General features: G+C 56.8%; 1 protein-coding gene and 1 long non-coding RNA gene across 6 annotated transcripts in view; one reads left to right on the top strand and one right to left on the bottom strand.

Moving 5' to 3' along the window:
• Nucleotides 1-19008, bottom strand: part of ELN (elastin) — a 31514-nt gene extending 12506 nt beyond the window's left edge. The window contains exons 1-19 of one of the 5 annotated variants that reach the window (XM_055340081.1): nt 18857-19008; nt 12927-12977; nt 11753-11782; nt 11202-11234; nt 9225-9254; nt 7933-7968; nt 7339-7431; nt 7011-7070; nt 6853-6927; nt 6117-6164; nt 5125-5196; nt 4780-4809; nt 4212-4283; nt 3543-3584; nt 3094-3153; nt 2743-2790; nt 1115-1207; nt 981-1031; nt 289-399 (exon numbers count right to left, since the gene is read on the bottom strand). In XM_055340081.1, coding sequence (XP_055196056.1) covers nt 289-399; nt 981-1031; nt 1115-1207; nt 2743-2790; nt 3094-3153; nt 3543-3584; nt 4212-4283; nt 4780-4809; nt 5125-5196; nt 6117-6164; nt 6853-6927; nt 7011-7070; nt 7339-7431; nt 7933-7968; nt 9225-9254; nt 11202-11234; nt 11753-11782; nt 12927-12977; nt 18857-18938 — 1117 coding nt within the window. In that variant the 5' untranslated portion in view covers nt 18939-19008. The remainder of the gene's footprint in view (nt 1-288; nt 400-980; nt 1032-1114; nt 1208-2742; nt 2791-3093; nt 3154-3542; nt 3585-4211; nt 4284-4779; nt 4810-5124; nt 5197-6116; nt 6165-6852; nt 6928-7010; nt 7071-7338; nt 7432-7932; nt 7969-9224; nt 9255-11201; nt 11235-11752; nt 11783-12926; nt 12978-18856) is intronic. The other 4 variants (XM_055340082.1, XM_055340084.1, XM_055340083.1 and 1 more) reach the window with 4 other exon arrangements.
• A 2282-nt stretch (nt 19009-21290) lies between these two features.
• On the top strand, nt 21291-22868 carry LOC129520117 (uncharacterized). Its single transcript, XR_008666490.1, has 3 exons — nt 21291-21340; nt 21867-22132; nt 22412-22868. It is a non-coding gene; the product is annotated as an uncharacterized LOC129520117 (long non-coding RNA).
• Nucleotides 22869-23523: the final 655 nt, after the last annotated feature.

Genomic DNA, 23523 nt, shown 5'->3' with positions numbered 1-23523 from the left:
AAAAGATGATAGATGAGTGAGGTATTGGGGGAGTCCAAAAGTCTTAGCAATGGTTTTAATATCGCTTTCTTGGGTTGCCTGGGTGGCTCAGCAGTTGAATGTCTGCTTTTGGCTCAGGGAGTGACTCAGAGTCCTGGGATCGAGTCCCGCATCAGGCTTCCTGCATGGAGCCTGCCTATGTCTCTGTCTTTCTCTCTGTGTCTTTTATGAATAAATAAGTAAAATCTTAAAAAAATAATATTGCTTTCTTACATGTTCATGCACATGCACACACAAAGCTCAGCTCACCTGGTCCACCCACAATGCCAGGCCCCCCAACACCTGGGACTCCGACACCTGGGACTCCAACACCTGGAACTCCAAAGCCTGGCCCACCAGGCACCAAGCCTCCAGCAGCTCCTGTAAAAGGGAAGGATTGTTCTCCTGGCCTGGACCCCATAGGAACCTCAGAGGGCCTCCAAGGGCACATCTCTGGGAGCTCTGGGAATGGCAGGTCCTGAGGGCAGGATCCCAGGTGGGCTGGCATTGCCCCTGCCTGGATCCTACTCAACTGAGAGATGGGAAGGGATGCCAGAACCTGCACAGAGCTCTGAGGGTTTGGATCTGTGGGTGGGAAGACTGCAATGTAGGTTTAAAGCAAAGTCAGGTCTCTCTGCTGGGCCCCCAGGCAGTGGGTGCAACAGCATTGGGGCAGCCCTGAGGGTAGGATGGGAGGAGCCAGATGCTCCATGGGACACCTCCCCACCTCATGCTCCCAGCTGGGCCAATCAGTGGAGAACAGTGGCCTTCCAGAAAGAGTGGCCAGAATGGGCAAGGGCAAGGAGGTAAGAACATTGCATGTTTGGGGAGGGGGAGACAGACTGCCATAGATGGATGAGGGCAAAGTCCACCAGCCTCATAGTACTAGGCTATCCAAGGCCCACATGGACAGGGGGCTGAGGGCACCAGGGCCTGGGTTGGCCACCCCTTGGGGCACTCACCATACTTAGCTGCCTTTGCGGCGGCCTTTGCAGCAGCTGGAGTCCCCGCCCCTGGAGAGATGGCCACAGGGGGTAAGGCCCTTTCCTGGTGGCCCTCCCAAGAACATCCCCAGCCCCTGCTGGATGGACGCTACCTGCGATGCCTCCGATCCCAGGAATTGCACCAGCCCCGCCGGGAATGCCGGCGCCTCCAACACCAGGGAGAACCCCAGCTCCTCCGGCACCTGCTGGGATGGGGACAGTGAAGATGTGGCTCCCAGGGCCTCTCCTGAGGCTGGGTAGGAAGGCTGCTTGGATGCTGGAATTTTAACTAGCACAGTCTCCTCTGGGAATGCAGCCCAGGCATCTCCGGCTGGGCCTGCTGGAGGAGGCCCCCACCTCACTGTTCCTTGACTCACCCCCAAAGTGTCCATTTCAACACGCTCATTAAGGGACTTCGATGTTTTCAGACAAATCCCATTCTAATCACTGCCACATACTGAGAAACCACAAACGGCCGCTCCCCGGGCCAGAGGGGCCCCTGTAGGAATGTTCAAGGCTTCCCCTCCCTGTGTTCCGAACACTGGGCCAAGTTTGTAATCCAAGAGCCTGGCTGCCCGGCTCTGGCAGCCCCTCGTCGCCCCACTCTCCTGCTCCCACATTCCAGCCATCCCCTCCAGCCTTGGGGGCCAACAAGGAGGGCCAGTGGGGCCTCCATGGAGCAGGCCTCCAGCTTGGGGCTTCCCCTCCACTCTTGCCTCCTTGGGCTGGTGGGGAGATGTCCTCTGTCCCATTGGGGTCCAGGAGGGACTCCCCTGGGACTGGAGATGAAAGTTAGGACCTCAGCCCTGTAATGTGATTCTGAACTGGGGGATGAGCTGGGGCAGGGCACAGATGCTCACTCTGCCCTCCCTATGTGCATGGGGAAGGCCATGCCATGCCTGCTAGCCAAGGGATCATGGGGCAGGTTAAAGGTTTTATAGGACACATTAAATTGATACTGAACAACTGCATTGTTTAAATGCTCATGTAGGACCACCTAAAATTATCATTCTAACCACCATAGCACCCATCCTCTCTGCCCAGGCTTCTCCTTCCTATTTTAACCACATGTCAAACTCCAGAATCAAACATCATTTTCTCTGAGAAGCCTTCCTGATTTCCCCCAGGTAGGAATAATGTCTCCCTCTTCTTGATTCCCACCATAGTGCCTGTATTTTCCAGCAAGTTTCTTATTTGACCCTGGTCTCTGAAATGGATGGAAGGATGGATGGAAGGAAGGAGGGACTGATGGATGGAGGGATGGATGGAGGGAGGGATGGATAGATATGGGATGGAAGGATGGAAAGAGGGAGGGACTGATGGATAGATGGAGGGAGGGAGGGATAGATGAAGGATGGAGGGATGGGAAGAGGGAGGCATGGAAGGATTTAGAGGGAGGAATGGAGGGCAGATGAATAGATGGATGGATGAATGAAGGGATAGAGGGAAGAGTGGATAGATAGAGGGATGGAAGGAAGGAGGGATTGATGAATGGATGGATGGAGGAGTGGAGAGGAAGTGGATGGATGGATGGGAGGGAAGATGGATGAGAGATAGGGATGGATGGAGAGAAGGATAGAAGAAAGATTGAGTGGATGGACACATGGAGGAATGGATGGTATTGAAAACATTGGATAAATGGGGTGTGGAGGGGCTGCCTTCGTTAGTTCTCTGTGAGGCAGACTCTCAGGGATAATAGGGATGGAGAGGCTGGGAGCTGGGCGCTGGCAGGTGCACTCACCGTACTTTGCTGCTTTAGCTGCTGCTGCTGCAGCCTGGGTGCCAACTCCTGGGGGAGGAAAGAGAAAGACTCTGAAAACTGTACTCCGGCCTGTCCAGAACCCACCTATTCCCCTATTCCAGCCCTATGAGAACCAACCCTTTCACAAAAGGGTGTGGATGAGGAGCCTCATAGCAAGCAGAGCTGAGGGAGCTGCCCCCACCCAAGATCCTTCTGCAGGCTCAGACTGGGGTCTGGATGCAGGGTGGGCTGGCTTGTATCCTGGAGAGATCCTGGCCAGCCTCAGGGCTCTGGAGCCCAGGCAATTGATTGGTGCCCCTTTGGCTGACAGTTGGGGGAGGTTTTCCTTACCTGTCCCCGTCGGGTACCCAGCCTTGCCTGCAGCACCTGCCACTCCTCCAGGCCCATAGCCTATGAAACAGAGAGGCTCAGTGGGCATCTGCGCAGATCTCGCTGTGGCCGCCCACCCCTGCCCTGAGCCTCAGGAGTCAGGCTGCCCAGAGTCTCCACCCTTTCACTCCCAGCCAGAGTTACAAAACAGATATAAATGGGTGTCGGACACTTATTCCCATTTACAGATGAAGAAACTGGTTTACAGAGAAGAAGCTGATTTGCCCAAAGGCCTGGGGCTAAGTGTGAGGGCCAGGATTGAGAAGCAGGCTGCCTCAGTCCAGGTTCTATGTTTCTTAGGGGATTCCCTTGCCAAGCCTCTACCCCATCCCCAGTTGGGTGCTCTCCTTGCCAGGATCCTGGAGCTGGAAAGAGCTAGAAGCCCATCCATTTAGGAGGGTCTTACTCACCATAGGGCAGTTTCCCAGTGCTGTAGGGCAGTCCGTAGCCACCTGAAGAGAGGGCAGGGCGGGCTCAGAGGCTGGGTGCCTGTGCTGGGCTCCCACTGCCCATGGAGACAGATCTATACCCACTGATACTGGGGCCTGAGACCTCCCTACACGCACCAAAGGTTCTGAGCTGCTCAGAGAGGCTCTTCGGTGGAGGAGGCCCTGGCTGGAGGAGGGAAAGGGCACCCCTGCCCGAGGGGCTTATGGAACACCCCTTCCCCTACAAAACTAGGACCTGCTGTGGCCCTGGAATCTTAGTATCTTCCTTATCATCCTCCCAACAGGAAATATCTCATTGTCTCAGCTGATTGTGGGGACAGGGGTCGACATCAGAGGGGTCTTTCCATTGATGGCTGTTTCTTACCATCAACATATATTGTTTCCCATCGGGGCTGTGATTCTGTGTACCTGTGCATGCATGAACATGTGTGTACACGTGTGTGCATGTAAGTGAGGCCAGGGCCTACAGGATTCCTTTCACTTGCTGGCGACCAGATGTGGGCTTCAATGCTCAGGTGTCCTAACCGCTCCCCCCAAGACACCAGTGGCCAAAAAATGTCCCCCACAAGCTGGCTTCTCAGCAGTGAGGCCCTGTGAGTGGTGCCCCCTTGAGTCCTCCTCCTGATTTACCCGGCAGCTTGGGTGCCTTGATAGGGTACCCCAGCGGGACTCCAGGCTGCTGGCCCCCAAAGGGTCCAACTCCTGCGGGAACAAGGAGAGCAAACTCAGGTCCCAGCAACGTGGGCCAGCAGCCCTGCAGAGCCCTCGGCCTCACACTCCACTTTCTGCTCAGAATGAGTTCCAGAAACCATCCTGTCTTCCTGCCTCTTTGTCACTGGTCAGCCTGGCATTCCTCAGTGCCAGGTCACTTCCTCCAAGAAAGTGCAGGACTCTCTACCTCCTGGGGCTTGGGCCACAGTTGAGGCCTGTACCTCTCACGGCATTTGGCACAGACGGGTGGGTTTTCTGGGCTCATTTGGCTACTACACAGAGGGCTTAGGATTGAGGAAGCGGCCTGTGATTGAGGCCACATTGTGCTGAAGCCTGTCCAAGGCCTGGGGCAGTAGGCATGAGGGAAGCTGGACAGGCCTCGATGGGATTTGGGGGTGCCTGGCCCCCTCCCAGGGCAAGAGCCCCTGCCTGGCTGGCTACTCGTCTGGCCTGCCCACCCACCAAGGGACACCCAGCTTTGCCTCACCTGGGATTCCAGCAAAAGCTCCGCCTCCACCTGCAAGGACAAGGAGCCAACACTGCAGCCCTGCCACCCTGGGTGCCGGGCATCAAGGTGCCAGGCAACCTTGAGGGGTGAGCCGACCAGAGCACGGCCCATTCTGCCCAGACCTCCCAGCTCAGATTTGGGGATTTCTGAGAGGGGTGCTGCCCACCTTGACCAGCTGGAATGGGGCTGGAGCACAAGAGGTACCCACCTGGAAGGCCCTGGGCCCAGGGTCCCCATCCCCACCCGCACCCCCACCCCAGGCCAAAGGGGCCTGAGGGTGGCTGGAAATTCCTGCCATGGGCTCCCAGTCCCCTGGCCACATACCTGGGGCCTTGGCCTTGACTCCTGTTCCGGTGGGGACCCCAGGGAGCACTCCCACACCTGGGAAGCGAGCTCCTGAGGGGACAGAGAGGGAAGCTGGTAGCGAGGGCGGGAAGGCAGGCCTTGCAAGCACCCACACCTCCCCTGGCTTACAGAGCTGACCTTTGGCAGTATCAGTGACGGGCATGGCTCATGGGGTGGCAGTGACTCTCTTTCCCTGTCTGCCCCAAGGTCAGAAGACCTGAGCTTTAATCCCATTTCCTAGGCACTTGAGCCTTCGCCTCAGTTGGACTTCTCTCCAAACTGGAGTTAATTCCTAGCTACACTGCCCGGTGTCCCCAGAGAAGGGAGACGGTGAAAGCCTGCTTGAAGGGGGAGGCCCATGTCCTTCTGGGCCCCTCCTGGAGGTGCACTCCCACCAAACATAAAGCAGTCATCTGCTGTGGCTGGGAACTCCATTTGCCAGCTTCTGGTGCTTCCACTGTTCCTGGGGCCACTGGAGCTGGACCACCTCGGCCAGAGGGACAGTGAGGAGGGACACCCTGTCAGCAGATCCCTCAGAGCAGGCCTAATCTGGGCTTTTGGGGGAATTCAGGAGGTCACATGTTGGGCGGGGTGGCCAGGCCCTGGCAGGGAAAGGAGGGCAAGAGGGCAGCTCAGAGGGGTCTCCTGCAGGGCGGATGTGCTGGGCGGGCCTCCTGGTGACTCAGAGCTTTTGGGAAACAGCTGGCCACAGTGGGATGTGGTGTGTCCCCGGGGGGCCCTCCTTGGGCTGTGATGATGATGATGGTCTGGGTTTGGGGCCGGGGTAAAGCTGACTGGCCTCTGTGGGGAGAGATGCCCAGGGGCCTTCTTTCTGTTGGCCTGAGCTTTGATGCTTACGGAGATGGGGTTGGCTGGGTCACCCTGGCTCCTGGGGAGGTGACAGGTCACCTGGGAGGGTGCCAGAGGCTACTCTCTTTGCTATAGGGTTCCCTTCTTCCTCTGGTCCTCACCTGTGCCTGGGAGCACTCCACCTGGGTATACACCTGGCAGCCCCACACCTGTGGCCAAGAGAAGAGGTTTGAGCCGTGAGCCGCAGCCCAGTCCCTAGGTACCCCTCCTGGGCCCCTCTCTCTGGAGTGGCTCCGGGGCTCCCAGACCTGCCGCCCAGGGCCTGGAGATGTAGCCAGGGACATATGTGTGGTGGCCGCAGCTCTCCCACGAGTTTCGGAAGTCATCTGCAAACCCTTCTGTGTGTGGATTTATCTTGTCTCCTGGAGCCTGTTTACATGGCTGGCTCAGCCCACCTCTGGGCTAACAGCTTCCAGATGTTCCCTCCCTGCTGTGTGGACTCAGGCAGCCTTTTGTTCAACCTGAAGTCACTTCCTCAAGGGCTTTGTGCAGAGAACAAGCACCAGATGGGGAGTCAGGGCGCCCCGGGCTTAGCCCCGCTCTGCCGTGACTGCCTTAGGCCCTTCAGTGCTGACTGTCCATCCTGAGTGCTCCCCCCACCCCCCCGCCCCGCGCCCCATCTGTCACTTGACTGCCTGCCATAGATGGTGTCTCCGAGGTCTCTTTCTACCCCAAGATGTGGAAGAAGGGCCCGGAAGGTAGGCCGGGGCATCTCTCCCGTTATACCACGCGTGGGGCCTGGCTGGCTGCCCTGCCTGCTATGCCTGGGGCCCCCCCGCTTCCTGTGCTCTACCCTCCCCGCCCTCCACCCTCCAGCCCCGGGGACTGCACACTGACCGGGCACTTTCCCGGGCTTCCCTCCCGCTCCGACTCCGACTCCGACTCCGGCTCCGGGCTGAGGCACCACCGCACCTGGCACGGGATGGGCCGCATCAGAGTGGGTGCCTCCCATGCCTGCGGCCCTCACCTGGGCAACTCAGGTCTAACCCTCATACCTGTAGACACTCCTAAGCCGCCAACACCACCAATGCCGCCAACACCACCAAGCCCAGCACCTACAGAGCCAAGAGCGGGAGAGGGAAGGGGTCACACCGGGAATGCTGGGAGGCAGGAGGGCCCTGGGCTGCCCAAGGTCCTGCATTAGGTCTGGCCGGGCCACCGCCTCACTTTGACACTTGGGCACAGCTGGTTGCCTCCCCAGCCCCGGAGGATTGGAGATAAGAATTCTGCGGTCCGCGCGCCTCCCCAGAAAGGGGCTTTTGCAAAGTTGGGAGCTCACAGAGGGCAGAGGGCTTACGGCATGTCCCCAGGGGTAACACTCACCAGCCTTGGCAGCTTTATAGGCTGCAGCAGCACCCGCCACTCCTCCGGGCACCAGACCCCCAGGGAAGGCTCCTGCAGGAAAGGCCCCGAGCCCTGCCGAGGGGAGGACTGGGTGAGGCTCTGAGCCCCAGCCTGCCGGGCCCTCTCCCTCCTGGGAGGTGCATTTGAGGTGGCTTCTCTGCTCTCTGTAGGACTTCCATGCCAAACAATGACCCCTGCTCCCAGGACTAGGTTTAGTGCTGGAGGGCAAAATATGCCAGGCTGCTCTGCTCAGCCTCACAAAATTGCTGGGATCTTTTGGGATCCTACTCCCCTCCTCCAGAAAGCCTTTCCAAGGCCCTGCTGAGTTGAACCGCTCTGGGCTCCATTGGCCCCTGGGACTTCTCTCCAGCTCTCCCCAAGACCCAGCTATGACCTATGTGTGCCCTGGGCAGCTGCTCAGGGCAGGTGGTCTCCACATCACCTCCCATGCTAGTATCCAGGACCGGCCTGGCCTGCCATCCCTGATACCCCAACTGCCCTCCACACTGAACAGATGCCCTGGGCTTGGCTCTGGCCCCCAGATGGGCACGTTGCCTGGGTATCAGCACTAACCTGCTCCAGGGCCACCGCCTGCCAGCCCAGCAGCACCTGTGGGGAGAAGGGGACAGAGCCAGGTGAGGAGAGGAGAGGCTGGCATGTGGGCATTATTCTGGGGCCCAGAGTGGGAGGGGTCTTGTGGAGGGTGACCAGGAACCAGGCAGTTCTGTGGTCATTGAGTGGCGCTCAGCCCTTAGGCTGGACTTAAGCAATTGGTACTTAGGGATCGATCCTGATAAAATAGTGAGCAGCTACTATGTACCGTGCAGGTGTGATAGCCTTGACCCCCCTGCCCCCATAACACTCCTAGGCTAGACCTTGCTTCCCCTAGACCTGTCAGGTAATGGGGGTCCCATCAGGGCTTTCTGTGCCAGAAAGCCCTGCTTCTCTGTTCTTACCCTCGGCACCCACCCCCCTGGACTGCTTCCTTGCAGGGGTCCCCTGGCTCAGCCCACTCCTCTTCCCCTATATCTGGAACCCCTTCTGCCTCCCACCATTTGTCTGTCTGTCCATCCAGCCAGCCCTGCAGTCCAGAAGCCTTTTTGCTTGCAGACGGATGCTAAAATGTTTATGAGAAGCCAAATGGGTCCCTTTGGCTCTCTCCTTCCCACATCTGGGCCCAATTGCTCTTTCTCCCCCTCCAGGAGACATTCCATGGCTTGGGCCAGGACTGATGGGCAATCAGGTTGGAGTTCACAACCGAGCCAGGTTTGTTTCCAATTCTGTGAGAATCTTTCCTGCAAGCTCCAGTCCTGGCTGCCAGTGTCCTAATCCCCGGGGCAGCCCTCTCTGGGGATAGATGCCAGACGTGGGGGTACTGCTGAACCCTAGGGGCAGGGAGGTCTCTCTGGCTTTCACTAGATGTGGTCCCCTGTCCCACGCCCATCGCCTAATTTGTCTGAGTTGACCATGTCTGAAACTCAGCCATCCTCTCTGTAAGGTGCGTCTCTAACTCCGGTCCCTCTCCCGTCCAGGCAGATGTGGTGTACGTCAGGCCAGGCCTGAGATGTGCTGGGCTCACTTCCTGAGCACCGCAGGCCCTGCCCCTCCCCAGTTGTGTCAGGGCTTTCTCTCAAGCCAAGCCCATTTCCTGAGCTCCAAGAGGGCAGGGAACACGCTCAGGCCTTTCCTGACCACAGAAAGGCTGGGAAGAGAAGATGGGGACCCAGCAGGAAGTGAGAAGAAGCTAGGGCCGGTGGGGTGAGCAGCCAAACCTCTTCCCATGTCCCCCTCCAGCTGTCTGATCCCAGGGTCACCTCCAGCAAGACTGACCCCACCCCTGCTTGCCCTCCTTCCTGGGGACTCACCTGGCCCAAACGCCCCCAGGAGTCCAGCCCCTGGAAAGGAGGAGAGGGGTGAGGAGATGACTGTAGCTGGGAGCCCAGCAGCCTGGCCAACCCAGCCCCCTGTCTTCCCAGAGTCAAAGAGCCCTGGATTCAAACCCTGCTGCCGCTACCTGCAATGCATGTGGGGGAGCAAGTTACTTTACCTCTCAGAGACTCAGTACCCCCATCTACAAAAGGGCCACGGTGTCCCCGCCCTTTTGGGACCAGTGGACTGGGGAACAGAAAGCACCTAGTGTGCACAACCTGCCAGGGCACCCAGTGGGTGTCTCTGCTCTTTCCTGTCCTCCCCAGCAGGCAGCTGGCCTCCAGCTGGTGCCGGGGGTGTGGGTGGCATTGGCTCCCAGCTGCCTGGGCTCCCACTGAGAGTCTAGGCAGGGCCGGCCCGCTGAGGCCCACGTGGAGCAGCTGCCAGGCCACCCACCCTCTACTTGTCAAGGGATTAATTGTTCCCAAGCACGACACTCGCCGCCTGCGCCCTGTTCCATCCTGCCTGGGCAGGCCCGGATGTCCCTGTGGCCTGGGTGCTGATGCTGAAAGGGGATGACCTCAGGGAAGTCATGGAACCCAGCCCCTTCCCATTGGAAGGAGATGTCCTGACTTCCCTTTTGGTCTACTCCTTTACCTTGAGCTGAAAGTTCTTCCAGATGTCTACACTAAGTCTTTCACTCATGATCGCCTCACTTTAGCGCCCATCCCTTAGGGCACTCTGTGTGCAGCTGTCCCAATCTTCCCTCTAGTATTTTATCACAACTTGCCACAGGTTCCCTGCTGCCAGTGGGACCGACTCATTCCCCCTCTAGCTTTGCAGTCACAACCCCCACTAACTTGGGCTTTCCCAGCTGAGCAAAGTCCTACTTCCATGCTTTCACCTTCTCTCTACCATGTGAGATCGGCTGGCCCCTCCAGGGAGACAGGATGCAGGTTCTGGCAGGATAAGCAATGAAGTCCAAAGGCTCCTGGCCTCACAGACCCCTACAGACCCCAGGAAACCCCTTGCCCAGGACTCCTGTTCTCCTTTCTCTCTCTTGCCTGACCCAGCTCTGGAGTTTCACAACCCAGATGGGCTTGCAGGGAAGGGGGATCTGGGTCTTGTAGATTCATTTGCACTTGGATCATTGAACACTGGGATTTCGTAAGAGCCGTTGGACATGCAAACTGTCCTGGAGCCTCTGGCTTCAGAGCCAGGGAGACGTGGAGCAGGGGGTGGGGGTGGGGCGGGTGCCACATGTGGAGCATCTCACATCGATGGGGCCATAAATCTGGACGGAGACACCATTTCCTCCACCTGTTCCTTATCCACCAGTGCTTCCTGGAGGGACCCACCCTCCCCCTTTCCTGGGGTATGTTTTTTTGGAATTGGTGATGGACTTCAGTGGCAGATCCAGGCCCCATGGGCAAGGCTCAGACAGATCTAGGCAGATCTTCTTACTGGAAACCTCCAAGGTCTAGACAGAGCTGGAAGGGGCCTGGTCAGGAGGGGAGCTCATCTGGGGCCAGAGTCAAGGTTAAATCCAGGCTTTGGTCTTGGGTCAGGGTTCAGCCTGAGGTCAATTGTCATTGAGGTCAGAGATATCTAGGGTCTTGGCCTAGAGGTTAGAGGAAGCTTGGTCTGGGATCAGGGGACCATCCAGGTGGAGTATGAGGCCCACCACCTGTGTCTGAGCACCAGAGTGACATTCACAGTCTTGGGGACTGGGACATGAGTCCCTACATTTGCCCCAGCACTAGGGCTTTTTTGCCAAGGGGACTCTCCAGGCAGCTGGGCACATGGGCACTTGCAGGGTAGACCCCAGACACCCCTCACACAGAGAAGACATCAAGCTGACTCCTGTCTCCTGTTCCTGGAGGTCCTGGGGTCTGGCACCAGCCTGCTTATACCTGCTGCTCACCATCTCCCTCCCTCCTCCTGCCTGTTGGCTCCCTCGCCTCAGGTCTTACCTGGCTTGGGAGGTTTGCCTCCGGGCCCCAGAGCTGCAGAGGGAAGAGATGTTGGTGAATGGAGAGCTAGCCCAGGCCACTATTTATCTCCTATATATCTTGCTGGGACAGTGTGGGGGATCTCACTCCCCCAGGTCCTGGAAGGGCCGACAGGGATGGTCTTCCCCTTTTGACAGGGAGCTGCTGGGAGTGCAGTGTCTGGATATGTGGGTGGGAAGCCCAGCTCTGGCCCTAATTTATGACTTCTACTGCCTCAGACTCAGTTTCTCAGCCCCAGAAGGGAAAGACAATACCCATTCAGCAGGTCTTGCAGGGGTGTCATAGAGGATCAAAAGAAATGGAAAAGAAGGCAGGGGCCCCCAGAGGAAGTGGTCAGGGGAGGGGCTTGGAAGGCCAGTGGGCTCCAGCTCTCCCCAATGGATGTTCCCTCTGTAAACTGAGGGAGTCCCTGATGCCAGGCTTTCTGGGGTTCTGAGGCTGGGGCACCTGGATGGACCAGAGTGACAGCCAGACCCCATCAGTGAGGACCCAAGTTTGGTTTCTTAGCTCACCTCCGACTCCCAGACCTCCAATACCAGCACCTGTGTTGAGAGAGAGAGGGAGAGAGAGAGAGAGAACCATCAGTGTCTCTGCCAGAAAGCTGCCCACTGACCCATGATCAAATCCTTCACTGTCTAGCTGCATGACCTTGGGCAAGCCTTAACCTCTGTGAGCCTCAGTTTCCCCATTGGGCCAACAGCTCGATGCCTGTTTGCATCTGGGTGTGTGCCAGGAGCTCACCTCAATTTCACATCAGTGCTGAACACTCAAATGCTTCTTTCTTTCTTTCTTTCTTTCTTTCTTTCTTTCTTTCTTTCTTTTCTTTCTTTCTTTCTTTCTTTCCTTTCTTTCTTTTTTTCTTTCTCTTTTACTAGATCACCAGTTTATTAAAAAAGGATGTGACCCTGGAGCAGCCGGATGAAAGAGGCATAGGGGGCAAAGTTTGGGGAAAGGGTGCAGGGCTTCCACGCCCTGTCTGGGCACCTCTCTTCCTGCATGTACAGGGGTCCACCTCCCTGGCAGGGCCTCTCAAATACTTTTTAAGTATTGAAAGTATTACTTTTGATTTTTCAATCTGCTTTAAGGCATGGTGCTTTTTCCAAATCAACACAAAACGTGCCCCCCTTCCAGCCCCCCATACCAGAGCAGCAACATTCTGCTGGTGGTCTTTCGGGGGTGTTCCTAGTCTCCACCTGCACGTGGCTGCTGCTTTCATATCGTTAGCACCTGAAAAACGCCTCGCCCCACAGCTGGGCAGGTAACGCACTCATATTTTTTAGTAGATGTGTATTATGTCAGAGTTTACCTAATCACACCCTCTGTCAGGTGGGCTTCTTGTTTTACGTCTTTGCAAATAACCTTCCGATAAACCTTGCTCGGGATCTCTCTTTTCCTCTACTTTTCAATTATTTTCTTTGAATGAATTCCCAAGAGGGAGGTTAATGAAAAGCAGGAGCGCGTGAAGGTGCCCACTTTCGTATGGCCTTGCGAACGTTGTCTTTCATCTTTCAGAAAATTTATGCTCTGAGAGCTTGTAAAAGTGTCTTTTAAGTCAGAAGGAGTGGCTCGTGGGTCTGCTGTGCTAGTCGTGCCAGTGCTCTTCCCGGCTGCGCTGGCACGTGGCGCCTCTCCTACCAACTGATCACAATCTGCCTTACCTGAAGCGTGGGATTTCGCGTACGTTACCTGGGTAATAGACGCCTCCAGGCACTCCACCAGGAACAGCCCCCGGGACCCCTGGAAGTAAGTACGTAGAATCCTCCATCAGCCAGAACTAATGAAGGCACAGTGACAATAACGAGGCAGATGGCAATGACGACATTGCACGTCTAACAGAGTGATGCATGTTGGCCAAGAGACTGATGTTTATAAAGCATCTTCTCATTCATCCTTCTCAAAATAGCCCCACGAGGTTGGAAGGGCAGAGATTACTCTCTTCATTTTAACAGATGTGAAGTCGGGCTCAGAGACGTTAGGAGTGGCCAGGGAAACAGCTGGATTTAAGCCCCGGCCGCGTCCCCCCTCCTCTGAACATGACGGCTTGCACGGCGTTACCTGCTTCTCTCGCCCTGGAGAGGGCTGGCATGGGGCTGGGAGCGGGTCCCGTCGGCCGGGCAGCCCCTTCTCTCCTGCATGAGCAGGGGCCAGAGCTGTGGGAGGGCAGGCCGGCCTGTGACGGCCAGCGGTAAGGAAATGCGGCTGCTGCCAGCACAAATGCAGCCATTCCCACACTGATAGGATGGCGTGAGGTCAGCGTCCTCAGCCACTGGGCAGCAGTGGTTGGGTGGGGTTCTGGCTGTCTGACACAGGGCTGTCTTAGGAGGTGCCGGGGCCTGGAGGGGGACACCATGAATGAGCAAAGTGAATAGTTTCCTAAGGAAAAGCTAATTCACTGGCCAGGCCAGGGGCGGTCCGCCCGGCCAAGATCACGAGTTCGTTCCCCATGGACCCGCGAAGCTCTCGCTGGGGGACGCCGTGGTGCTGGGCCCCAAACCAGGCCCAAGTGTGGTCATGGCAACAGACAACCCTGGTGCAGACCAGGCCCTGACTCCACCACCACAGAGTGGCCCCGGCCTCAGTGAGCTGCCTTGCCAATGCTCCAGCCAGGGCCCCGGCACCACCCCACCGAAAGGTGCACAGAGTCAGGCAGCTCTGCAGTGTGTCCGGAGGCCTCACACCAGATGTCTGGCCTCTGTGGCCTGGCGATGCTGCACAGCTGGGTCTGATGGCCCCATGGCCCTGTTAGCCTCCGTGACAGCCCAGCAGGGTGGGGAATGCCAGGCTGTCATGGTCACCCCATGCCAGAGCCCTGGTGCACACCTCCCAGGGCCTGCAGCTCCCCCAGGGCCTGTGATCCAGACCTGGGGTGTGCAAGCTATCTGGTCAGAGGCTCAGGGACACGGAGTGGTGGTCCCAGGAGGCTGGGCCTGCTGGGAATGAGTGTTTCTGCTCTGTCATCGGCTGCCAAGCACGCACATAGCCTGTCTTGGGCCTCGGATGCCTCCCTTGTCTCCAGCCTCCAGATCTGAGCACTGTCTCCTACATGTCTTTCCTTGTGGTAGTCCAGGCCTTTCTCTGCCTCCATTCTCACCCTGCCCCCCTTTCTCTTCCTCTTGACAGTGCCTTGTCCCCACCTCTCTGCTCTCTGGCTCCAGGGCAGGCTGCAGGAGCAGACCCATCTGTCTCTAATCCTGGCTGTGCCGTGCCACTTCTTACCATCTGTGTGACCTTGTGCAAGTCATGTAACCCTTTTGAGTCCCAGTTTCCTTGTAAGCAATGTGGGACTGATCACCTCTGCCTTTCAAGGCTGTTTGCAAATTGCCAAAGGGTTCAAATAAGAGACCGTCCTGCTCTGGACTTGGCATACAGTAATTGCTCAAAAAAAAAAAAAAAGGTGACCTTTTGTGTCCACTTTGCTGCACAGTGCATGGTGTGGGGCCAGGTATACAATAGACATTCAATAAACCACGAGTGAATTAGGTTGAGAGGAGGCAAGGATGGATCTGGGTCCAAACTCTTCCATCCCCAGCCAGCCTGGGGGGCTCCCCACCTCGGGCCTGGCTGAACCCTTCCTTCCTCTGCTGAGGTTCTGCTCCCCTGCACCCCATCTGCATTTCCTCCTCTGCCTGCCCTCTCCCCAGCGTCTGCCCAGCTCTCTGTAGCCCTCCTGGCCTGCCCCAGCTCTCCCCACACCCCGGCCCCCCATGATTCAGATCCCAATACTGATTGCCAAACTCCGTGCCTGAACCATGATGGCCTGGGGAGTGAGAGAGTTCAACCCCCATTTTGCACTGAGCTGATGGAGAAGGATTAGGGGGGTGCAAAGGATCCCTGCCCTGCCCTCTCTCACCACGTTCAGGAGACGTGAGAACAGATTAAGACAGTAGTCAGTCAAGGGCCTTCAAAAAGGCAGCTTTCGAGCTCTAGCCGGTTCTCCTTCTCCTCACCTCCTTGGCTGGAACAGTTCCTCCTGCCAAGAGTGCTCTCCGCTACCCAAGTCCTGCACTTCCTCCTAGACTGAGCTCAAATTCTTTCCCTCCTGCCTTCTCTGAGCCTGTGGTTCTCACCGCTCAGCTGGCCCAAAGCAGTTGGCTTGGAGCATGCTTGTCTTGTTTTATGTGGGTTTGGCTTGTTTCACGGGCTAGCCCAGGGTGGAACTTGTCTCTTGCCTCTTAGAATCCTGGTCTTAGACTCTCAGAGATCATAACAGTCTTCTGGCCTGGGTGGAAACTCCTGCAAACATCCCCTTGTACTCCTGCTTGCGCGCCTCCAGTGACAGGAAGATCACCCCCTCCCAATGCTGTTGGCCCTACCTGCAGAAAGGCTTTCTTTCTGCTGAGATAGAATCTGCCCTCCATCTCTCCACTGCTGTCTCCCAGAGCCCCAGAGCCCCAGGCTCATCTCTCACCCACAGACAGCCTCTCAAGCATTGCCCGTTCTTTTAGGTCTGACTCAAGTGTAACTTCTGCTATGAAGCCTTCCTGGATTTCCTGGGACTCTCCTGGGCCACCCAGTCTCCTGGTCCTATCTGCTTCCTCCATCACTCATGCACACTCCACCCAGTAGACAAAACATGGCGTGAGCAGCAAGAGGGAAAGTTAAACCTTAAAAAATGTGCCCTAATTATAAGAGTCAATCAGTCCAAATAAACAAATTCTGAATAAGAAGATGTATTGTTTTAGAAATTCCCATTCCCACAGTCCCCTCACTTGATGTGATTTTTGCAGATGTTACACGGCTGGAGCCTCCCACTGGCCCAAGGAGATAAGTAGGGCAGGGATGTTTCTCCTCATTTTATGGCCAGGGAAACCAGGAGCCAGTGAGATGAGGCGCCTGGCCCGGGACCCACCGCTGACCCCAGTCACACGCAGGGCTTTCTGCCTGGGCCCCCGGGGCTTTAGGTTCAAAGATGTGGAGAAGGCAGTTGGGGAATGAGCATCGGGCCAGCAGGCCTTGGCAAGGGGCTTTGCCAAGCCCAAGTCCAGGGGGCTGGCAAGGGAGCAGATAAGACCTCACGAAGCTGTTTATTGTTTGCCTGGAGAAAGGCTGCCAAGGGCTTTTCAAAAACAATCTGTCCTCTAGTGGGTGACTCTGTCCCCTCCCTCCCCTGGGCATGTCTGCCCTCCCGCCTTGGCTCCAGCAAATGCAGAGAGTGGGATTAACTCCTCACCCACAGACCCTCTGCCCTGGAGGCTCATCAGAGTTACCTGGGCAGCTTTTTATAAAACCTCCTCCACATCCAGTTCCTTCCTCTGGCCAAGTAAAGCAGGAATCCTTGGGTGGGACCCTGGTATCAGAGTTGTTTAAAGTTCCTCAGTTAACTCCAATATGCAGCTAGGGATGTTCCAAACCATCCTTAGTCCCGGAATCAGGAAAAGAAAAGGCTGATATATTTCTGGGGCATGGGGATGGAATTCTACCGAATTTAACTGTTTTCTCTATCTTTTTAAATGGCATGGGGGTTTGGAGCGGCTGGTCTTCAGACCCACTTGGACCTTCCTAAAGGGGTCCAGAGAACCCTTTCCATTACAGTTTTCCTGGGGGGGGTCCCCTCCACTTACGATGCAGTTCTTTGGAACTAGGAAGCTCATGGGGGTGATATCCTCTTGTTGAGGGGGGCAGATTCTGGGCTCCCCAGGAAAGCCAGGCGGGTAGCTCTGTGTATGTAGGGGCATGGCTCTCTCACTCCCCCCGACCTCTTTAGTAGGCTCTGGGCAAAAACTGCAACAGATATCATGGATTCACACACCCCTGACTGGGACCCAGTTGCTTTACCACCTGGGTCAGAGCTGAGATTTATATTTGTAAAAAAAGATGAAGAGTAGTTGAGCATTGGCAGTGTGACTGGAGCCACAAGGAGAGGGTGTATTCTGCTCTAGGGTGTGCCCACTCAGGAGGCTTCATCTCCTGAAGATGGACCCCCCCCTCCGATGTAGCCCGATACCCGGCCCCTGCCCCCATCCTTTGGCAGAGAACCTGGCCAGTGCTAACCCCCTGGGGCTGCCTTAGCCTGTCTGAGCCTCCATTTCCCTATGGGTAAAAGAAGATCATATTCTCAACTCTTCGGGGGTTAATTGCCACGCTCTATGTGGAAGCACTGTCTGGGGAGGCAGGTGCTCAGGGGCCCACCTGAGGGAGTGGGGAGGAGGTTTGAGAGGGCCCAGAGCTGCTGCTCTTGGGGGTGCTGGGGTGGCCGGTCGTCTGGGGTTTGTCTTGCCCCCCTAGTATGCCCCCCGCCGCACCCCCATCCAGGTCCAGGTCCTGGAGCTGACCTCTGCAAGAAGCCTCTGCTCTCAGCAGTCCTGCTCAGCTAGTCAGTGGCTCAGGGGAGAGGGTTGCTGCTGCTCCGCCCCTCATTCCAGCCCTCCGGCCTGGCCCTGCTCCAACCCGCGCCCCCGACACTGGCCCCCCACTGAAGATCTGGTTCTAATGGCAAAGGGGGACGCCCATGGGAAGCTGACCCCACCCAGGCTACCCCACCAAATGGCTCAAGTCTCTGCACTCCTCTCTTCCCATGGCCAAGAGCACCTTCTGTAGGGCTCCCCAGGGGGCCACTCCTAGGAGCCCTTGAGGTGTGTAGCCTCCCCGGGTGGGGGGGGGCATCCTTGTGGCCTATGGCAGAGAGCATGCCAGATGGTCCAGAACTGCCCCGAGGTCCACTTTAGCCTCTGTCACTGGCTGCCCTACCTCTGCCAGGAGATGAATACCTTCCCCAGCTTCTCTGATCCTTGTTTGTGTCCTATACCACACACACACACACACACACACACACACACACACACACACACAGAGTCACATGCTCGGTGACAGTCCACACCTGGATAGCATATTTCCCCTGTGTCCATTCCTGTCGGGTGGCAGACTTTCGCACACGCTAACAGGCACTTTCACAAAACCTATGCCCTCTCCCATCACACACACCTGCTCAGGGGTGAACCTGTGAACACACATTCCTCGTCTATGGTTTGATGACACATTTGGACATACACACACATGCCCACCTGTGCCGTAGCACACAACACACTTGTTCCTGTGTGCATGCCCTGCACACACATACACACGCTCCGATGGCCCGGCCCCCCTCACCAGGGACAGACCACAGCAGCAGCTTCCCAACCCACAGCCCCGGAATCAACGGAACTCCGACCTTCCTCTGAGGGGGGTCCTGACTTCCCCGGGGTGGGGGGAGGAACAAGGAACCTGTCGAGGTCACACAGCTCACCGTCGTCGCTGAGCTGGCCTCCAGCCCCAGTCCCCCGTCCCTGCTGGATCCACATGTGTGCAAACTGCCTGTGCCCTGTCACCCCAGGGGACCCCGTGGGCCCTCCCGCAGCATGCTTGCCGCCCCCCCTCTCTGGAGACAGCACCGGGACAGAGGTGGGGGGCCTCAGTCGAGCTGGGCGGCAGGACCTGGGCCGGTCGGGGACCACCCTGCATCTTGGGGTGTCTGGTGACAGGTTCCTCCTCGGCTGGGGCTGGCTCCTGGGAGGGGCGGTTCCGGGGATCCAGCGGCTGGGAGGCTCCCGCCCAGGGTCCCCCCAGGACGGCAGGGTGGAGGGCGCCCTCTGGTCTGTCAGTTGGGGCCCCGGCATCCCCGGGGGCAGGGAGAGGCCTACCTCCGGGCTGCGAGGGGCGGGCGATGGACAGCAGGAGCAGGAGGACTCCGGGCCGCAGGGCTGCAGCTCTCAGACCCGCCATCTCGGGGAGAAGTGCCCGGCCCGCTCTCTGCGCCTCGTTTTATCCCCAAAGCGTAATTGCGGCCTCGTCGCCGAGAGGGAAGGAGGGCGGGCGGGCGGGCGGGCGGGGGAGGGGGGAGGCCTGGGGGAGGGGGCCGCGGGGAGGGGGCCAGTTACGAAAGGCCCCGCTCACAAGCCTCCCGGGCTGAGTCTGACTGGACTGGACTGTGGGCTTTTTTCCTTAAAACACACTCACGCGCGCGCACACACACACACGCACACACACACGCACACACGCACACAGTTTCCCCCATCTCTCTCGCGCTTTCCCTCTGTAGCTGTTCTCTCAGTGCTGGCCCCGTTCCCGCCAGAAAGTGCGAGGGGGGCCTCTGCCAGGACAGCCCTCGGGAGAGGAAGCGGGAGGGAGGGCCGGCAGCCCGGCCAAAAATCCAGCCCCAGCCAAGGCCCGAGTGGCCAGGCCCCCGCCCCTCCGGCTGGGCCCGGGGCCCAGCGTGGGGACGCAGGCCAGCTGTCCTGTGCCTCTGCCCCCACCCCCGCCCTCCAGACTCCCCCGACACCCCCAGGTCTGGCCAGAGACTGTCCCTGCCCGAAGCTGGGGATGTGGGGTGTTGGGCAGGTCTGGGGTCCAAGGCCTGGGGCCAATGTCTGCAGAGGCTGAGGGGCTGCGAGCAGAACGGCCTGGAAGGTGAGATCATGCTGGCGCTGCCCTGTGGGGCATCAGGGGAAAAGAAGGGGGGGACGACTCTGACACACCATAGGTCCATCCTTTATGGACTAAGGTCACTGTCTCCCAGCTGATGCTGGGGAGGGTTTGGGGGTAGGTCTAGGATCTGTCTCTGCAAAGGCACAGAGGCTGCATTAGAACAGCCTGGGAATTAAGACCACATTGGCATAGTGCCCTGGGGCATCTGGGGGACATGTGGGAGACCCTGACACACCACAGGGATTCCATTCCTCGTGGATCAAGGTCACAGTCCCACACGCAGGCCTGTGTAGACCACAGTGTCTGGGGATGTTCAGACAGGATCCCCAGGTACTCTATGGGGGACCGAGGGGTTGGGGACCTCACCAGGATTGAGTGTCCTGGCCCCTCTTTATCACCCAGCCCCCATCTACCTCAATGCTGAGCCTCACTAGCACCCAGACCAGACTCCAGAGTCCCCAGACGGCAAGTTCTCTCCCAGCCACAGGAGGACGCCTGGGGCGCTGACATTCTGCTGGTGGCCAGGAGGGGGCGGCCCTGTGCAGAAACAGCTGAGACCAGCATTTCCAGGACTCCCGTAGTCCCAGCCTGCCTGCACAGGATGAGGACCTTGGGGACTTTCCTGGGGTTGGGTAGAGTAGGAGAGGGTCATGCCTCCCCAGCCCCCCGAAATTGGGGAAGAAATTCAAGAGCCAGAGGATACGGGAGGGGAACAGACACTTGCTATCATCAGAGCCTCTAGGGTGGGGGAGGGGGGAAAGTCAAGGTCACAAGTTCTGTGAGCTTTTTCCTGCCCCCAGTTGGAGAATGATGGGGGAGACACAACCACAGCTCTGAGCAAGGGAGCTAAAGGACCCCCGCCCCCTCCAGCCTGGAGTTGTGTGGCCTTCTGGAGGACTAACAAGGCCACGTGTTGAACTCAGGTGAACCTAGCACTAAATTCTAGCTCTAGGGCTTTCTACTGGGGTAAGCTCTTCACAGAGCTTCGGTTTCATCTCGTGTCAGATGGTGATAAATATCCCTGCCTAGGAGGGTTATTGCAAAGATAAATAAAATGTGATCATATATTTCTGTACCGTGCCTGCCAGATCCAAAATGCTCCATGCTCATTTGGTGCTAGTACTAGTACTAGGCTACTATTGCTATCACTCATCCTGCATGGACCACTCCTGTGTTTAGGGTTAACTATCAGGTTTGGCTCTCTGTGGGGCCACCTTAGGACCCCAGGCCATTCCATCCTCTCCCCCTGGTCTTAGGCAGCGTCTGCTCCAGGAGTTTGGAAGAGGGTGGACACACAAGGAGAACAAACTCAAAGCTATTTGCACAGTAAGTGTACAGCTCCTGCTTCCAGTGTATTCTATTTGGGGTACTGTGGGGTAGCTGATAGAGGTTATGAGCCCGAACTTGTCTTTGTTGGGGGGGGGGTAGGGGCTGCTTAGGGCTGGGGTCTGGAGGCTCAGTACCTAGGGTGAGCCTACATGTGGAGAGGGTGCATCTGTGTGCCTGCCCCTCCTGGGAAGGGGGAAGGGAGGGGGCGCTGGGGAGGAGCTGGGCCCCACTCCTCTCGGGGCAGTGACGTGGGCAGGAACCGGCTTTCAGACTTGCAAACCGCAGTCTGCTCAGAGTCTTTATTAATTCCAGGACCAGGAGAGAGGCTGGAGCCAGAAGGAGCGTTCTTGCTGCCGGGGGATCCAGGAGAGGTGTGGAGGGGCGCTTGCAGGGAGAGACTCGGGGCTGCTGGGCCAGACCTCTCCCCACAGAGTCAGGGCCCTGTGTTCCACCCTGATCTGGGACCCCCTTTTTCTTAGCACCCTGTGCTCGTTGGAACAGCTCCAATAACTTGCATCTGAGGCTTCACACACCAGAAAGGGCTTCAATTCAGAACCCATCAATTGAAGTGATTCTTCAGTACAATTTAGCCCAGGGCATTCAATACATACTGTAAGGACTGGAGGTCACAGTTATTAGCTGACATGCATTCATTCATTTGCTCATACATCCTAGAAACCCAACAGTCCTCAACTACTCTGTGTTCACCTCCCTGCATAGCTGCGTGGGTTAAATCAGGTCATTCAGGTAGAACCGCCCATGGAGGGCCGCATGGTGCATCACGGGGCTGGGTGAGTTTGACTTCCCAGTTATCACTGACAAGCCTCACCTGCCCACTCGCTGCTGGACATCCAGGTGAGTCACTGACAGGACATCTCTGTCTTCCAAATCCTCCAGGTGCACCTGTTTAGAAAGGGGTGTGCCACACCTGCCCTGAGCATCTTATTGCTTGGCCCGGAAGCCTTCAATTGCCTTCCAGATAAAGTCCAGACTTCTGAGTACGACCTTCAAGGCTCTGTATGACCTGGTGCAACTGCTCTGATGCTCTCCTTCCTCTAGGCCGGCCTCCCTTCCGGCTGGTGGAGCTGCTCTCTAGCTCCCAGGCTTGTCCTGGAGGGCTGGATGTTGGCAAGGCTCCCTAGTCTCAGCTGCTGTCCCTGCAGGTCAGTGCCCTCGGTATTCCTGCCCCCAGCCCCTCCGAGGGTCGTTGGTGGGAGCCTTCGTGGTTGGACTTGGAGCTTCATCTCATGCCCCTCGGGCCTGGCCATCACTGAAGATGGACCCATTTCTGTCTCCCGGGTCATCCAAGAAGACTGGATGATAGCACAGTGCCCTCCGGGAGATGGGGGGCAGAGATTGCTGATGAGAACGGACCCCAGAGTCTGGCTGTGGTTTCTGTTTTCTCCCTGTCTACACATGGTCCTTTTATCTGTTGATAACAGGATGCTCTGCCTGTGTGGGACCTGGAACCAGAGAGAGAGAGACACAAGCGTTTGCTCTAAGACTAGCCTGGGAAGAGCTTGGTGTCCATGGGACCCGGGACCCATGCTATGCTCTCTCTCAGCAAGGGGTCCTCTGCTGTTAGTCATCTCCTCCTCCATGTAACATTCTTTTCAGCCAGTCCCCTAGGCAATAAAGTCAAGGTTTTACTGTCAGGGAGAGCATGAATTTCTCACATCGACCAAGTGAGATTTGAGAAGGAACAGAATGCTGGTTGGGAGCATGGGTCCGAGTGTAGACACTTCTGGAGGGAATTAACAGCAAGGCCAAGTGAAGGACCCCTTCCCCCACCCCCAACCTGATCCATCTTTGCTCATCGGAGAGACCCAGCTGCAGACATTAAAGACAGCACCTGCCCCTTCTCTGATTTAAAATTTTCCAATAGTTCCATAAAATCAAGAAAATGTAAGTAAAATTAATTTTAATAATACGCTGTATTTAACTCACTATATCTAAAATATTATCATTTGAATGTGTAATTGACATAAAAATTATTGAGATGGTCTACATTCCTTTTTAAAAAATATTTTATTTATTTATTCATAAGAGACACACAGAGAGAGGCAGAGACATAGGCAGAGGGAGAGGCAGGCTTTCTGTGGGGAACTGACGCAGGATTCAATACCAGGACCCTGGGATCATGACCTGAGCCAAAGGCAGACACTCAACCACTCCACCCAGGTGCCCCTGTACATTCCTTTTGTGTACTAAGTCTTAAAACTGGCGTGTGCAACAAATACCATAGGGTCCAGCAATGCCACTTCTGGTATTGATCTGAAGGAAACAAAAATGCTATTTTGAAAAGATATCTGCACTCAGTGTTCATTGCAGCATTATTTATAATTGCTACAACAGGGAAGCAACCTAAGTGGCAGTTCTTGATGAACAGGCAAAGAAAAAAATATATGTATACACACACACACACACACACATATACACAATTGAATGTTACTCAGCCATAAAAAAGAAAGGAATTCCTGCTATTTGCAAAAACATGGATGGACCTTGAGGATGTTATGCTGAGTGAAATAAGTCAAAGACAAATACCGTATGA

The sequence above is a fragment of the Nyctereutes procyonoides genome, unplaced genomic scaffold (assembly GCF_905146905.1).
Source record: "Nyctereutes procyonoides isolate TBG_1078 unplaced genomic scaffold, NYPRO_anot_genome, whole genome shotgun sequence".
Classification (NCBI taxonomy): domain Eukaryota; kingdom Metazoa; phylum Chordata; class Mammalia; order Carnivora; family Canidae; genus Nyctereutes; species Nyctereutes procyonoides.
Note: the sequence above shows the minus strand (reverse complement) of the source record. Positions and strands in the feature narration are given on the sequence as shown.